The following is an 18,169-nucleotide window of genomic DNA, read 5'->3' as shown; positions in this document are numbered from 1 at the left end:
CTTCATTGCATTTTTCCTTTTTTCAAGTACTAGTATACCTTCATATTCTGAAAATGTTTAAGCATTTGATCTCTTTAAAAGTATATGTGTCTGTACATCAGTGCTGTTTGCAGAGAGGAGGAGTATTTCCAACAAATACCTCTCTGGGAGGAAGGTGTGGGTGTTTTATGTAGGTGTATACACTCAGTCATAGGATCCCAGAGTGGTTTGGGTTGAAAGGGACCTTAAAGCTCATCTTACTCCATCCCTGCCATGGGCAGGGACACCTTCCACTGTCCCAGCCTGCTCCAAGCCCTGTCCAGCCTGGCCTTGGACACTGCCAGGGATGCAGGGGCAGCCACAGCTGCTCTGGGCACCCTGTGCCAGGGCCTGCCCACCCTCCCAGCCAGCAATTCCTTCCCAAGATCCCATCCAGCCCTGCCCTCTGGCACTGGAAGCCATTGCCTGTGTGCTGTCCCTGCCTGCCTTGTCCCCAGTCCCTCTGCAGCTCTCCTGGAGCCCCTTCAGGCCCTGGCAGGGGCTCTGAGCTCTCCCTGGAGCCTTCTCTTGTGCAGCTGAGCAGCCCCAGCTGTGCCAGGCTGGCTCCAGAGCAGAGGGGCTCCAGCCCTGCAGCATCTCCGTGGCCTCCTCTGGGCTGGCTCCAGCAGCTGCACGTCCTTGTGCTGTTGGAGCCCAGGGCTGGAGGCAGCTCTGCAGGTGGGCTCTCACCTGAGCACAGGGGCACAGGGGCACAATCCCCCCTGCCCTGCTGCCCACGCTGGGGGATCAGCCCAGGGCAGGGGGGTTCAGGCTGGGGCAGGTCCAGCTCTCACCCACAGCACCCCCAGCTCCTTCTCCCAGGGCTGCTCCCTCTGCTCATCCCCAGCCTGGATCGACCCCCGGGGCTGCCCTGACACAGGTGCAGCTCCAGCACTTGGCCTTGTCAAACCTCAGAGCTTCCCTTGGGCCAGTGCTCTAGCCTTTTTTGATAATCTGATTACTAGATACTGTAGTGTGAATTTTGAGCTAATTATCAAGTACCATACCTGAGTCCTCCTGTCTGTTCCTTGTAAGGTTATTTCCTGCCTGACATGATTTTTCAGAAAGTAATAAATTGCAGTTTGTGTGCCAAGGTTGAACATCCTGTGAGAAATTCCTGGTGAAGGTGTAGAGGGAATCATAAAAATTCAGCTCCAACTTTGGATTTATAGTAGTGCAGCTCAAACTATGTATTTTTTTATGTCTGGGAAATCAGTAAAATGAGATATTTGAGACAAAATCACTAACATTATATGGATAGAGATAGTCCATTGAAGGAGGTGGAAATACACTTAATATATTGTTCTTTATGCACATTTTACATTAAAAAATTGACTTCATCAATATTGAAATTTGACTCAAAGTCCAGGAAATAATAGATTAAGGTTTTATGAGAAGTTATAATTCACCGTCTTTGTTTCAAAAGAGAAACACAATCTTTAATTAAGTGATTGTTCATTGTGCTTTGTTCTGAATGTGGGGTTATTCCCTGGTTTGGGCTTTTTTTATATTGTCTTAATTCTTTGTGTGGCCTCAGGCACACTGAGCACATGCCATCTAACTTTATCCAGAAGACAAAAACTGCTCATTTCCTTAGTAACTGGGGTTTTTTTTGGAGCCGGTGGTACTCATAAAAGTTCTCACTAGTTCACAAGTGTTCACAGTGAAAATGCAAATCGTTTATAGATATTAATCTGGAAAAAAAACCATTGCTACCCACTATGAACAGTTATGAAAGTTATCCACAGATGTAAATGTGTTATCTTTCAGCTTTTTTTCCTTTATGGGCTATTGGAAGTGTAGAAATGGCGTTATTGTTATGCAAAACAGAGTCCTTGCATCCAAGATTTTGTTTGGGAGAACATCTTAGCTGTGACACCTATGTCAGGTTTGAATTTTTGGTCATTTCTGTAGTGTCCTTAGTAATGGCTTTCTTGTAAAGTTGATTGGTTCAACTGATTTTAATTCTTAAAAAAAAAAATGTTTCCACTTCGTTAAAATTTTAGAGGTTTTGTGTCAGTAGGGTAATCAAACAAACTGTAGAGATGAGGGAGAGACAGCTAGAGGCTTTCCATGCCTGCTGGCAGGATCACTGTGGAGGGAGAAAGGTGAGGTCAGGAAAGACACCTGCCAAAGAGAAGGTCAGTCCATGAGGAAAGCAGTAAACTCCTTCCTGTGGAGCAAGGAGGTCAAAGAGAACCCTTAGGACAGGGACTGAAAGAAAGGAGGAGGAAAGGAGACAAAGGCTTAAGACAAAAATAGTATTCTCTGCAGCATATGATGGGTCCTCCTAGGGGCTTGTTTCTTGTTCTGCTTTGACAGTGAAACTCAAGTTTTATGAAGTTAGGTCAAAGCCTGGAGGAGAGAAGGCTCCAGGGAGAGCTCAGAGCCCCTGCCAGGGCCTGAAGGGGCTCCAGGAGAGCTGCAGAGGGACTGGGGACAAGGCAGGCAGGGACAGCACACAGGCAATGGCTTCCAGTGCCAGAGGGCAGGGCTGGATGGGATCTTGGGAAGGAATTGCTGGCTGGGAGGGTGGGCAGGCCCTGGCACAGGGTGCCCAGAGCAGCTGTGGCTGCCCCTGCATCCCTGGCAGTGTCCAAGGCCAGGCTGGACAGGGCTTGGAGCAGCCTGGGACAGTGGAAGGTGTCCCTGCCCATGGCAGGGGGTGGCACTGGATGAGCTTTAAGGTCCTTTCCCACCCAGACACTCTGTGACTCTGTGGTGTTATTTCCAAGTCTCAGTGGAGACTACAATGAACAATTATTTCATTGTAACCGTGCCAGGACACTGAAAAGCCAAACTCCCACTGAGCCCACAGGGCTGCATAAGGACAGGGTGGTGTCAGAGGTGTGTGCCATGAGGGCTCCGGGTACAGAACTCGGGCTCCAGACTCATGTTCTGCTTAAATCATAGAAGAAAGAGGGCTGTAAGCAATACACATACCCTGTGACCTGCCTGCAGAATGAGTGTTACCTCCTAAAGTGGACCCAGAATCTTTCCTGTCAGAATGAGATCACAGGGCACAGCAATTCTCTTTCCAAGTGCAGGAAGCACCCAGATACGCACAAATACAAATGTGCTTGCACAGCCCGTGTGTTTGGGCAAAGCTGGGCTGAATCTGAGCTGGTCAAAGGACAGGGATTTGGACCTTAGGTTGCATGACAGCAGTGTCTTTCTAATTTTCATTTTGTTATTTCTTTGTTAGGAGTCTGTTGTTGGGGTTTTGGGTGAGAGTTTTGCTCAGGATGCTTTCTCTAGCAACTTCCTCTGATTCTCACCCACAGAGTTTTGCCCTCATTCAAGGCAAATGTCATCTCTCAGCAGTTATGAGACACTTAGCCTGAATTAAGAGCAAGTAGATTAAAAGGAAATATTGTTGGCTCTTACGATTTGATATTCTAATAAAATAGTAACATGACAAACACAGGGATCATTGGAAGGAATTACATGCATACCTTGAGACATCTAAAACAGGTTGGAGGATTTAAAGCTCAGAATAAACCTTGTATTTAATATATGCAAATATGCATTCTGTTTATACTGGACTGCTCTCATTTTCATCTCTTAGCTTTCAGCTTTTCAGAATTTAGTTTCCCACTTGTCACTCCCTTGAAAAGTACAGGAAAGAGATGGTGCTTAGCAAAGCACTGCCCTGTCAAGTCAAAATCATCACGTCCTATAGGATTTGTGTGCAGGAATTCAGTCCGTGGTAGCTCACAGTCTGCTTACTGAGTTTCTACTTCATTACAACCTAGAGTTGGGTCCTAGCCCGCCTCTGCCCTGTAAGTGGAATTACAAGGATGTTATTTGGCATGCCAGACAAAAGGGGAATAAAACGATCTGTACCAAGATATAGGGGAAGGAATTTACTGCCTTCTGTTCCTTTTACTTCTCAAGCAATAGGAGCATCCATTTCCCAACATTGGCTGGAAAGTGGCCATGAGATGCCGAACAATTTATGCCTTCAGTTGAAAAATACATTTCCTTGTCTGTGGAAATTAAACTCTTGGCTTATTTTGTAAATATTTACTTTTGTCTTGCCACATCAAATTCCTTTCTTCCATGTTGTTTCTAGTGTCATTGTCTTTCTAACTCCATTTTAGCAGGAAATCCTGTTCGTTAATGCAAAGCCTCCCTTAATTGTTCTAGGTTGTTTTTGATTTTGCTTATATACCTACAAGTGTATGGTGACTTCTCATTTTTCTACTTAATATAACAATATTCTAAATAATAATGTTATCCTCTGTGAGGCAGAATTTGATATGGCTTTATGGCACATGACTTATAGATCTCTGCTCGTATGTAAACAGTGGCAGATAAAAGGGTACTCTTTAAAATTAATAAGATGTTTTGTCATGAAGATATCTTGAAGTATATAATTTATTAGGATCAAGTTTAGGATTGTAGAATTAAAAGAGTGTTTTATGTTTGCTGTTTAGCAGGGAGATGGGATAGAAATTATTTTCTTACCCAGGCTCCATTAAAAGCATTTGTGATTCCAGAGATCAGCTCAGGAGAATTACTTTTGACATGGGCAGATACTGACAAGACAGCTTTAAACAGACAGAGGGTGGGTTCAGATTGGATATTAGGAAGAAATTCTTTATTCAGAAGGGTGTGCAGGCCCTGGCACAGGTTTCTCAGAGCAGCTGTGGCTGCCCTGGCTCCCTGGAAGTGTCAAAGGCCAGGCTGGACACTGGGGCTTGGAGCAACGTGGGACAGTAGAAGATCTCCCTCTCCATAGGAGGGGCTGGAACTGGATGAGCTTTAAGATCTGTTTCCATCCCAATCACTCAGAGGTTCTATGGTTTGGGATCTGCCCTGAAATAGCTGCCAGCTGTGGCACACAGCTGTTTCCAAGGAGACACAAACTTATATTTTTAAGAAGGCACAAGATGAGATAAGCAGAAAAAGGTCTGATCACTGTTCAGCAAAATCAGAATGTACAATGCCCTTCTCATGTGAATATTGTACTATCTGTGAGTTTCTTTTCATTCCCTGATCCCTTGAACAGTCTTTGTCCATTAGCGTGGCCCATGCAAACCATGCTATTATATCCATGATGTTTGTCAAGTCTGCACACTATGAGTCTCTTGATTTCACATCATTTCCATAAGCCAGATGGACCTAACAGTAAATATAGCAAATCTTTATTCAGCAGAATTTAGTTATATTTCACATTACAAAATGAGAAAGAAAGATATAAAATGTGTTCTTACTTTCTGTTTATTCTGTTATTTAATATTTTAATTGGTTTGATTCTGTTTCTTGGGATCCTAAATGTCTCCCAGGCTTTAGAGTTGGGCTCAGATAAATAAGAGCAGTACCCCTCTATGGAGTAAATTGCTCTGCAAAGGCCTTGGTGTTCTCCATGGCTATTGTCTCTCTTTATTTCTATTTATGTGCCATTGTAGCTTGGATCATTTGAATGCAGAATGCCTCAAGGGCTCTTTAGTAGACATGAGCACTGGGGCTTAGGGATTTTTCTCTGCATTTATTTTTTAAATGGATTTCTCTCAGTGCTGGGTTCTTTAAGTGCTCACAGAGCACTTCTCCACCCACAGACAGGCACTTGCTTACAACCTGTCCCCATGCAGGTCTATGGGACAATACATTTATTGTGTTTCAAGTGGAGCAGCACGGTACATTTGTTTTGTTCTGATGTCTGGTATGACCCTTCACAGACCTTTATTCAACCAGATGGGCATTTCAGGTTGTCTGCTTGGAGATGCAGGCATATATCCATGTCTAGAGTTCTTGTGCCACAGCACACAATTTTATTTTTTGCTGTAATCCTTTTAAAAAAATAAGTCAAACCCAAGAAGTGTTCCTTACATATGCAGAAATGGTATTGTAAAAGGTATGGTTTTAATGTTTAGATGCCAGGTTTCGAAAATAAAATATTTTTAGAGCTTTTTCCTAATATGCTTGTGGCAATGTAAAATTCATTTGTTTAAAAGGAGTATTTTTTTGTCTAGCAAGGTTTTGGTGTTTAGGGCTTTATATTTAAGTCTTTAAAATAGAGAACAATAGTACATTTGGCATGTGTATAGGAGGAGAGAGAAAAAGCAGCACAATATTGCTGAATTGTTTGAGAACATTCATCCTCAAATTTTTTGATCCGTGGAACTGGTTCTTTTCTGCCACCAGATAGTGTTTGTGTTTGGGTGCTGTTTAGTTGGTTTGCAGCACTTCTGAATTAGGAGAGTGAGCAGAAAAAATTCAGAACATCTGAATTTCCAGACATCAAATAAATTCTGTGGAGAGGTGCTTTAGTCCTCAAGTAGTTCTCTTCTCAGCACATACAGAATATTTCTAGATACACGGAGAAATGAAAATTCACCTTTAGAAGCTCAGTAGTGATTTGAATTGTGAGAAATCCAATCCTTACCCCTTCTTGATGTCATATATATATAAAACTCCATCTGACTTTGCTCTGCTAATATCATCAGTTTGTTTCTATCCATTGTCTATCTATTTTGACCCTTTTTTTCAGTCTTGCATCTCTTTCTTTGTATCACACCATCAGTCTAAGCTCATCTCATACCCTAGGTATTGAAATTGTCTTCTTTCCTCCCAGGTTTTTCCTGCCTCTTTGCCATTGATTTGACAGTGCAAATAGGAATTTATTGCACCTCGAGCCTGGCTTCAACCTTCTTTCTAAGAGAGATTTCTGCCCATGTAATCATAATTAAGTTTCTGTTTCAATAACTGTAACTTTTTTTTTCCTCCTTCCTTCTTCTTCTTTTTTTTTTTTTTTTTTTTTGTTTGTTTGTTTGTTTTTTTGTTTTTTTTTTTTTTTGCTTTGTTTTGTTTTGTTTTGTTTTGTTTTTGCTTTGGTATCTTGTAGAATCCTCTGAAAGCAAGCTTCTTTTCTCCTTTTGCATATGTTTGGGTTTTTTGGTCAAATCACTCTTTCAGCTTTTCTCAAATCATTTGAATGAATGAGTTTTCAATCATTTCATGGAGAAGTATTCTCCATATCAAGCATTTCATGGATTTAGAGCCTTTGCATTTCCATACAATTGTTTCAAAATCTTGCACACAGGATGCCGGGGCAGTTGCTGCACAGCACAACTTTACTGAATATAAAATAATAGAATCGTTTGTTTCTAAGTTTGAGTCCAGCCTTTCCCCCAGCACTGCCCAGCCCGCCACCACCCCATGTCCCCAAGTACCACATCCACACAGCTATTAAACACCTCCAGGGATGGGATGCCACCACTGCCCTGGGAAGCTGTGCCAGGTCTGGACAGCCCTTTGCATGAAGAAACTTTTTATAACTTTTTTTTATAAACTTTTTTAGAACTTATATCCAAACTAAGCCTTCTGGCACACCCTGAGCCATTTCTGCTCATCCTGTCACTTGTTATCTGGAATAAGAGACTGACACCCACCTGGCTCCAGCCATTTCCCCAGCTCTGTTCCCTTGTCTGGACATGCTCAAGCACCTCAATGTCCTTCTTGTCGTGAAGGGCCATATTTTTGTTAAAACCAAAGACAGGTACTCTTTCAGCAGTTTTGTTGCATTATAGACAGCTGTTTGCTATCTGGTCATCCTTAGTTGCTGCTCCCACAGTGAAATTCTTCATACTTATGGAGCCAGCTTAGTTTTTGTTGATGCATTAAGTCCCAGCAAGTTTATTTTGTGTCCAACTTCTTGAAAGGTAAAGAAAAATTTAGTTAAAATACTTTATCTCTTTGTTTATCACTCTTGTAGTGATTGTGCCATTTGCAAAGTTTAACTGTAGTATTTCATAGAATCACAGAATACGCCAGGGGATCATCCAGCCCAGCTCCTGTCCCTACACAGACACCCCAGCAATGCCACCCTGTGCATCCCTGGGAGCAGTGTCCAAACTCTCCTGGAGCTCTGGCAGCCTCGGGGCCGTGCCCATTCCCTGGGGAATTCCCTCTGGGGGAAGAACCTTTCCCTGATATCCCACCTAAACCTCCCTGACAGAACTTCAGGCCATTGGCATTTCTTTACCATTGATGTATATTGATGTAAGTCACTTCATATATTCTGTCTGTATATTGAAAGTATTTTGGTAGCTCAAGCTCGAGTGTTTATTAGGTTTGGTTTTAGATGGGCCAAGAATGTGTTCCATTTTGGCCCTAATAAGAATATTTTTCAGACTGTCTCACCTTCACTTCGTATAATGCATCCCATGTTGCTTTTTATTATTCAACTGTCTTAATTTAAAAAGAAAAATATCTCACATGGAACAAATTCATATAAATGATGTGTAGAAGCCTGTTACAACAGGGGTACTATTGTGCCTTATTTTACTTCCAGTCTCATTGAAAGATCATCGACAAGATATATTTTTAATTGCTGGTGATATCCTCCTTGGAATGAGTTTCATGATCACTGTTCCAGTATTATGCTCAGGACAAACTGCATGTCATTATTTTGGAGCATCCTATCCTTCCTTAAAATAAAGTATACTGCTACCTTTCCTTCTCATTGTCCAAAGCTTTCAGAAAAGGTTTTAGCAAATTTTAACTTCGGATTTCTTTTCAACTTCTAATTTTAATACCAACACATTTTTTTCCAATTTTCTCATTATGAAAGCTGCATTATATACATTGGGCTTTTTTATGTGAAAAGTGTACTTTATGAGCTGTTTCAAACTGATGTAAATTAGACTTTTTGAGGCACTTGTTAAATGAGTCTCCTTATTGGCTTTTTTTTTTCTTTCTGGATCTACAGACTTTGTGGAGTTGACTATTTGAAAGTGTCAAGTTCATATATTACTGGTTTTCATTTTATTGTGTGTGCAAATAGCACTTAATCAATTCACTGGTATTAGCAACTATTACTATTTAGTCTGTATTAATTTTTTTATTTATTGAAGTTCAGCCCTGAGTTAAATTAAAAACTGCTGTGTGAAGGGAGGTAAGAAACCAATGCTGTTTTTAATTCCTTAAAAACAAACAACCACAGGACCTTGAGATTGTTTTTCAGCCTTGAGTCTTCCTTGTTGGCTGAGCTCATCCCTGGTGTGATTTGATGATCTGTAATAGATCACGTTATCCCAGAATGGTGTAGGTTGCAAAGACCTCAAAGATCACCCTGTTCGTGGTCAGGGGCACCTTCCACTGGACCAGGTTGCCCCAAGCCCTGCCTAGCCAGGCCTTGGACTGCCAGGGACCTGGAGACTTCCAGCTGCACACAGCTTCTCTGGGCACCCCGTGTCAGGGACTCACCACCCTCGCAGCCAGGAATTTCTCCTGATAATGCCAGCTGATGATTATTCCTAATCTTCCGAACAGATGCCAGCTGTTAACCTCGTCTTGTTCCTATTCCAACTTCACTGTTTTGCTTGCTAAACATTGGTCTGGATGTACTTCTGTGAGAGGGAGATGAGGTGGGGTACCAAGATGTTTTCATTGTTCTGAGCAAAGCTTTTAATTATTATGAAAAGTCTGTAATGGGTGAGATTGAAGGGCTGTCGAGCTCCATAGCCTGCCTGACAGTCGGTGGAGAAGAGTGGATGAAAGAGGACAAATGTTCTGGTAGAAAAATCCATATTCCTGTCAGCCTGTGCACGCTGCCCTCGGTGACCACATAGTACATGCATTTTTCTGTTTTATGTCGGCTTTTTAGTTGGGCAAAAATAGATGTGTGATGAATACACATGAGAGAAATTTGGGAGACAGTCTCAGCTTCCACTTCTGGACCTTGTACCTTGTTGTGAAAAGGAGAACAACCTTGTTGTAAAGCATTTTTGCTTTTTTTAAATTGCATTATTCATGCCTTGAAAATCAAAATCAAGCCTAAAACCTTACAGACACTGGAGACATGACTGCTGCAGAATCAAGCAGCTCTTTTAGAACACAGCATTTGTTGGTGATGAAAGGTATTTATGAGCTAAACTGCATACAAATGCCTTTTGAGGGTCCTAACTAACTCTATGCTGAGACTTTAAAACTTAGTCTGATATTTATCAAGGTGGTTTTCAGAGCTGGAGATGGAGCATAATAATAAGTGAATGACTTGGAACTCAATTTTGCACCAATTCAGGAGGCAATAGCACTTCCTAGGAAGCTCCAAATCCAGTCGTTAATCACAATATCTGGCCTTGATTTTTTTTCTTCTGTGTTTAGCTAGAGTGTTTTTGTGGAGCTCTTTGAGTTTGCAGTTCTGTGTATTTGTATTATGAAAAATTTAGTATGAAAAATCCTGCCATGTATCCCTGTCTTTGTGCTTATCTAAAGGATAGTCCTTGGAGAAGGATACCAATGGATGGAAGATAGAATTGTGGTTTTTTAACCTGGATGTTTGTGTTACGGGCAGTGGTCTCACAAAGAATTGTCCCAGCATGGTGTAAAGGACATGAGATTGTGGCTGGAAGGCAGAACTTTGCAAGGGGGAAGACATCAAAAGCCTCTGCACTGCTGCTTTGGAACTGGGAATCAGCCACCAAGGTCTAGCTTATGCCATAAACTACTTATAGTACACTTCCTTATTAAGAAAAACCCTTTAGGAATACATAAAGAAATAATTTATCAATTATTTTCCTTTCTACTTTTTCCCAGTTGTCTACATTTCTGTTAGAATAAATAAATTTACTTTTTGCCATTCTGATTCCATGCAGAGTACCACTGCATGTTCATTTCCCTCTTCACATGCTTTGAACGCTTGCACTTTCTGAAATTTTGATGCCACTTCTTTGTTTATATTTAAATTTCCTTTAAAGCCAGAGTGCTTTATGTATTTCGGAGAAGAATCTACTAGCTGTAAATCCTCTTTATTCCAAATTCTTCCTCTTTGTAAAATTATCTATATCTTCTGGAGCAGACACCAGATTTAACCTGGTTTTGCTGCACCCCACCATAAGCATCTCCAGCTTGGTTTAAACTGATTATTTTGTCTCCACAGCACTAGATGGTGCTGATGACAGTATCTCTGAAATCTGAGTCTTCAAAGATACACCCATGGTTGCAGAAGTAGTGCTGCTGTTTCCTACCAAGGACCAGTTTGCAGATCCAGTTATTGATCTGGACAAAAATTTCAGCCTGCAATTGGAGAATATGGGAGGGGGGAAAAGGTGGAAAGCTACCAATATATCTTAATTTCTGTATTGCTTCTTCCCCTTTTAACATGGAAAGTTCTAGTGGTATTGACTAATAGCTGTGAGTTAGTGTAAATAATTCCTCATGGCTGTGGGGAGTGTTGGAAAAGACTTTTCCTGAGGCTCTTGGTATGTCAAGTACTGGTACTCCAAAGAATCCACTCCTACCATCTGTGAAGGATATAATAGGAATGATACATCACAAGTTAAAAAAATTCAGAGGATTCTCCCAGTGCTGATCATCATTTCCTGAGGCAGAAGAGCCTTGCCAGCACATGCCTTCAAACACTGATCCAGCTCCAAGAAATGGAGGATGTCCAGAATGTAATACTGAGGTAGCTTTTGCCACTTGTAAGTGAATTGTGTTCACAACATCACGGAATGGTTTGGGTTGGAAGGGACCTTAGATCTTATCCCATTCCGCCCCTGGCCATGGGCAGAGACACCTTCCACTATCCCAGGTTGTCCAGCTTGGCCTGGGACACTTCCAGGGATCCAGGGGCAGCCACAGCTTCTCTGAGCAGCCTGTGCCAGGGCCTCACCTGTAACCCTTTTGGTGCCTGTTGATCAAGCTAGCCTTTCCACCCTCTAAAGCACACATAGTCATCTTAGGAAAACCTAGTAGGAGTCCTGTAATGCTCCAAAAGGAAGTAAAGAAGTCCAAAATAGGTTTTTAAACACAGAAAGCCTAAAAACATCTGACATGTAAGAAGAGCAAATGGCCTCAGGTTGCTCCAGAGTAGTTTTAGAATGGATATTAAGGAAAAATTCTCCAGGGAAGAGGGTTGTTCTTTCACAGGCTGCCCAGGGCATTGGAGGAGTCCCCATCTCTGGAGGGATTTAAATGCCTTGGGGATGAGTCACTTGGGGACATGTGGCGGTAGTGGCCTGGGCAGTGCTGGGGGCATGGCTGTACTCAATGGCCTTAGAAGCTCTTCCTAGTTGGGGATGGGTTTATCTGTGAATTGACAGTCACGTTTGAGCTATCCAGGGCTTTAGAGGAGTATCTGACTCTTTGCTGCTGTGAGCATTAGCTGGTGGCCTTCTCCCACTGCTGCTGCTTCCACCATTCTCCTTGTAAATCAGCTTACACCATCCTCTGTGAGTGTCATTGCCCTGCCTTTTTCCAGAACACAGGAAAAATGTGTTTGTTTCTCTGTATGTGTATGGACCTCTGATTTAACAGATTATTTAAAAAGCTAAGGTAATCATTTTTTCATTGACTTAGGCTAAAATAAATCTGAAAGTAATATATACTAGTAAAATGCAGTAACTTGGCCTCGAAATACCCAAAGCTTTTGTCATATACTCAGATTTCTCCTGTCTAAGCAATAGGTTATTAGAAAGGATAATATATGAGATACTTAAATGTATATTACAATGTATTGCATGAGGTGCTGCACTTAAAAATTGCATTCTAGTGAACACAAACTATTTATGAATCAAAATTGCACGTATGCATTCCTTCTGGGACAGTTGGACTTCTAAGAATTTTATAATGAACATAAAATGTTCTTCAGATCATATATGGTATAGAATATTTCAGATTCAAACTCTGCTGTTATTTACCCAGATGTAAATAAATAAATAAATAAATGATACAACTATTGTGCATTGAATTCTGAAAATTTTTTGTATATAATAAGGCTTCTTTCCTTACTGAACAGTCTTAACTATTTCAGGACATTATCGTGAAGTTATTTTAATTTTTTTTCCCCCCCAGTTTATTTTCTCTGTTGTCTAAAAAACACAACAAAGTGCTGGAGCAAGCCACGCAGTCCTTGAGAGGTTCCCTGGGTTCAAACGACTCTCCACTTCCTGATTATGTGAGTATCAAAATGAATGTTGTAATGGGTGCTTCGAAATTCGAGTCATACATCCCTAAATCTGCAAAGAATTCTCAGAGTGTGGCAGCCGAGCAACCACCAACATCAAAATACAGGAACCTGTATGAATGATGTCATGTCTGAAACATCTCTAAAAAACAAGAATTACACTTAGAAATGGCAGAACAAAACCACAGCTATGCAGAGGGAAGAGGCTTACTGTCAACTCGTGCTTTTCAAGCCATTTGTAATTCAGGATATTTAAATCACACAGTTGAAAACGGCATTTTTAAGAGCTGGGTTTTAACATCCACAGAATCTTAAAATGGCCTAAAAATGATTGAAAACAATTCCCAGTGAGCCTCTGGGGGAGTACTGCAGTCATGGGGCAAATTAGGATGTTCTGAATCCATGGATACTTAGAGTTCCCTTCATTGCTGAGCCAATGCCCACAAGCAGGCAACAATTTTGTATTTAATTGCATGGCTTATTGGGAAATCTTTGCTTTGGGTGGAAGAAGGAGACGTCGTGAGAGGACTTGAATAATATCTTTGTGCTGCTGAAGTATCTTTGGTCTGTACTCATTTGAACCCTCACTGCAATACTGTGTGAAGGAAAGAAAAGTGTTGCTCTGGATTTTTGAGGATGAAAACGTATCAACTGTTTTTATTTTCAGGGCTAATACATGATCCAGAATATGCCTGCCTGAGAATTTACATATCCTATTACTCTAGCATTAAATATAAAAATACCTAAAAAGATAATTTGATATAGTAGTTTAGTGACCTAAATAAGAAAACAGCATGATACACGTCTGTAAAACACAAAGGCACACATAGGCATGTGATAACATACATAGGAAGATACATATTTTAGGGTGTTTAAGAATACAATGCTTGAAAAACATTTTATAGGCTTTGGGCTTCTTTTTAACTTTCTGGATGTAAACAATTCTGCAGTTAAAGAAAGGCCCAGGGAAAGGCTTTCTGTATGAAGTTGTCCCCTTACCTGCAGAGACAGCTGAACAATGCAGCTGATAGAGCTGGAAAAGCTCCCTGGAGTACAGCCAAGAGGCTTAGACACTCCACTGAATTTCTTCTCTTTTTACTCTTGGTGTGATGGAGGGGTGGAAGGGGGAAAGAGAGCACTTGGGAAGATTGGCGTAGGCGAGAGTAAAGTAAGTTAATGGACTGTATTTTGAAACAATAAGGTAAACTGTTAAACATGGCTTTCTTGTCCTTTCCTTTTCCTCTCCAAATTGCTCATGTTACAGCTCAGTCTGAAATATAGGCAGTTGACTGAGGCCAGATCTCATCACCTCAGCATATTCTGCTTCTGAAAGCCTGTGTTTATGTTGTGTGTAAGAGCAAGGAGGAGTGTGGGAGCTGAGGGGACTGAAATGTCTGAAGTTCTGAAGCATGTTCTGCCTCTGTATCCCAGCGTGGAGCTAAGGAAAGGGGTGATTCCAATTTTGCCTGCTCTGCACAGGTTTGTTCATTGAGAGCTGGAGGTTTGCCTAATAAGCAGTTCTCTTTGCAGGTTCTGTACAAACCAAATATGTATTTTAAAAATGCATCTCTCACCATTTTTTCATTCACTTTAATTTAGAAATTAATAATGTTCTTACTATGCTCTGTAATCCAAAGGGGAATTTACATCCAACCCGAATCCAAGGGTTAAATCATGCATAAAATTATTGTAGGTGCTGCTGAAGATACTGTCTTAGATTCTGGGTGTTTGAACAGTAATATTCTTTAATTCTAGTAAGTTTTGGATCCAATACACAGTCCCTAAGCTTATACTCACTGATGGTGGTTGGAATATACTGAGTTCTACCTTTACCACGTTTCTTAATGTTCTTTTTGTGACTATCTGGTGCAGTCTGCCATCGAGTCTGTGATGTATCAGCAGAACTGGGAACTGGAGTAAGGAACTGACCCCGTTGGCCTTGATACTGTTCTTGCTGGGGTTTTTTCTGTTTGTTTTTTAAAAGAGAAAAGAGCAAGTTGTTTCATTTATGGAGGCTTGATCAGCGTCCAGGTCCTTTCCTGATTAACTCTTGTCAGTGTGGTGAGATTCAGGAGCAGGATGGACAAGGCAGCAGGACGGAGACAGCCACCCTCTGTCATTGCCTCAAAGGCAGGATCCTTCGTTAGACTAATTCTCAGGCTGAGTAGTTTGCTTCTTGTTTCATAAACCATAATAGTAGTCATTGTTTTTGTAACAGCATTGACCTGTTTTAAGACACTACATTTCAATCAGGTTGGAAATGGGAAAAATCCACTTAGTTTTTATCTTTCTTGCTTTCTTGCACTCCATGAAGGCATTATTTTCCAATGTTTTTAGCAAACATGGAAACTGGTAATAAAATAATTGAGAATTTTGCTTCTTTCAGTTCAAATCAAGACATACTACTTAAGTAAACATATCAATGATTTTCTTGGTAATTTGATTTCAGCCTAATGTGATTTATCAAATCAGAGGTACTTAACAGCATAACTAAAGATATGCTAACTTCTCTTGAGAAGTAGCACATCAGATGTGTTGTTTATGGAGCTACCATCTACCCCAAAAACTTATTTTTAAGGATTTCATCACGTTCTTTATGATTTTTGAGCACTTCCCCTGCTTGTTAAACTGCAACTGGTAATGAGAGATTCTCCTTATATCTTTCTAGAGAAAGAGTGGATGGAGAAGAAGAGATTAAAGTTTGATTTTTGGCAAGTTTATGTAATTTTCTTGCTCATGTAAGAAAAAAGAACCAGTTTCCTTAATGCAAAAATTGAGGAAATTAAAAATCAAATGTAGGTATAGTATTAGATTCAAGTAGTTCAGCAGAAATAATCACTTGAGTCTTACCTCCTAAATTTTGGGTTAAAAATAAATTGTTCTAGCCAGATGAAGCTTAAATGTGTTAGGAAAAATTCTAAAACAGATCCCACTTAGTGGCAATACATTCACTTATTTGACACGTAGCATTGTCATCTAAACAGCACTTCAGTGGTGGATGAAATTTGGGATAGAAACCTCGTAGTATAATATCAAACTTCTCATATTAATAGATACATTAATCAATATAATGATTGAGAGAGCCATCCTCCGTTCAAAATCTGTTGTATTTTTTGTTATTTAGTGTAGAAATAAAAGCGTGTTGGCAATTCAAAGGGAAAAATGTAAAAAATACAAATGTAGTGAGCTCTGTGTGTGCATGTATATGTATAAAAATATATGTTTTAATACATAGTTATATATGTAAAGTCTGCAGTAGCAAAGCCTGGTGGTACTGGGAGAGTTCCCAATCAAAGCTGACTTTTCCTGACTCCTTCCCAATCCAGTAAATTTACCCACTGTGCAAAGCTGGCTTTCATGGAGGGCTGGAATTCTGCAAATGTTGATGAGTTTTTCTCTCATCTTGATAACCAGAATTAAACTTTGCATCTGGATGATGAGATTTCTGTATTATTTTCTTTTCCCCCTCAGTTTGTGCTCTATAATGGTCTAAATGAATTCCAATATTTAGATTCTTCTTTGATTTTTCCCTGATTTATATGGTAAATAGAAAGCAGCTGTCTGTTTAACCATCTAACTCTTGAAACTCCTAGGCCCCTCGAGCGTCATCTGGAAGTAATGTAGCTTGTAAAACAAAGCTAAGAAGAAAAAGCAATGTTTGTTTTATGTGGGATGAATGACATCAGTTGGGGTCCCTCTAATTCGGCCATTATGGGGGTTATTAAAAAGCAGTATTACAAAAGTGGTTTTAACAAAAGAGAAATTTGGGGGATGGTGGGAGCTTATATCTTGTTATTACATTTGATTAGATTCAAAGTTTCAAGTACTTCATAAATAGTCCTTCGTTTGAGTTCCCCCAAGAGAGAACCAGCCCACTCTCCCTCCTGTACATCAATAAATAGATGTAGAAAGGTTCCCCTGCATAATTTACTTCCTGTTGTAATGAAGAGCTCTGTATTTATCTTAGAAACTTGAAATTGCTAAAGAGTAGGTAAAATCGGGTCCGTGAACTGCAGTGTTTGCTGTCTTTTAAACATAATAGAACAGATCTAAAATCCGTTAGTGTTCTAGATTCAGTTAACTTGCAGAAAACTTAATTTTTAATCCAATATGTAGCAAACAAGTATTTAATTCACTATTTATGTGAGCAATTTGAACTCTAAGTAAGTGTTGTGATGCTTTGGGGGTGAGAAGGAGATGATCTACAAGCCTTTCCAACCCAAATCGTTCTGGGATTATATGATTCTGTGACTCACTGAGCTGTTTGAAGTGGAAAACACCCCTAAGTTCATCAGGTCCTATAATATGCTCTGTGCTTGCATAGCTGATTTTACATTAGGTATCTTGCAGCTCTGTCTGATTTTTTTAATTATCTAAAGAACAGTTTAATGTGAGCTCTGCCGTCACATAGAAGTGTTCTCCTATAAACGTGTGTTTTCACAAAGAAATGGGAAGTCTTCCCCACAATCATCTGATGACTCCAGTAATGATGCAGAAATGAAATTAAACGTGCTTCCAAATAAACTGGTCATCCATAATAGAGTTAGTGTGATGAAATTAACATTGTTCAGTTGGTAGTCTGTAAAGTACTGCTCAGTGGTAACTGCTAAGAACGCACAAACTGTGTAAGCTGGATACACTGTTGGCAGAATGGGAAACCTTTGCCAAATTAAATCAGGACTCCTGACTGAGATATGTCCGTATTTGTCAAATCCTAGGGTGAGGAAAAAAGCTAAGGTAGTGTTTTGGTTTTTTGGGTTTTTCTTTGTTTTTTGGGGTTTTTTTTTGTCATAATCTTTCTTTAAAATTCAGAAACCACCTACTTACCACTAAAACCACTTAGGTCTCTTCAGTGTTTTTGTCTCTATTTTCTTCCATTTCACTAAAACCACTTAGGTCTCTTCAGTGTTTTTGTCTCTATTTTCTTCCATTTCAAAATGTCATCAAGAAACCCAGTAAGATTTTTTTTAATGCCTTAGCCACACATCATTAATGGTCTAAAAAACTTCATTTTTGTGTGTGAATTTTTAGTGTCTCATGATGTCTAGAGGAGTAAACTTAAAATGTGATTATACAAGAAATTTTTTATTAGGGTGTTGTTTACTGGAAGCATATGGTAAAGCAATATAGTACTAGGTGGGCTTTGTATAGTATGTGGATTCTAGCTGTTTAAGTTGCATTTAATAGGAGAGTCACCTTGTTTTGCACTACAATACCTTCTTTTTGATTACTCTG

At 40.2% G+C, this 18,169-nt stretch overlaps 1 protein-coding gene across 6 annotated transcripts in view; it reads left to right on the top strand.

Moving 5' to 3' along the window:
• The window catches only part of DYM (dymeclin), a 216,403-nt gene that overhangs the window by 133,497 nt on the left and 64,737 nt on the right, over nucleotides 1-18,169 (top strand). For all 6 annotated transcript variants that reach the window (XR_015799699.1, XM_014894892.2, XM_014894890.2 and 3 more), the window contains one exon: nucleotides 12,823-12,925. Coding sequence is in view for 5 of the 6 variants with exons in the window: in XM_014894892.2 (XP_014750378.1) it covers nucleotides 12,823-12,925 (103 nt within the window). In the remaining variant the exon portion in view is untranslated. The remainder of the gene's footprint in view (nucleotides 1-12,822; nucleotides 12,926-18,169) is intronic.

Source organism: Sturnus vulgaris, chromosome Z (genome assembly GCF_052056855.1).
Source record: "Sturnus vulgaris isolate bStuVul1 chromosome Z, bStuVul1.hap1, whole genome shotgun sequence".
NCBI lineage: Eukaryota > Metazoa > Chordata > Aves > Passeriformes > Sturnidae > Sturnus > Sturnus vulgaris.
Note: the sequence above shows the minus strand (reverse complement) of the source record. Positions and strands in the feature narration are given on the sequence as shown.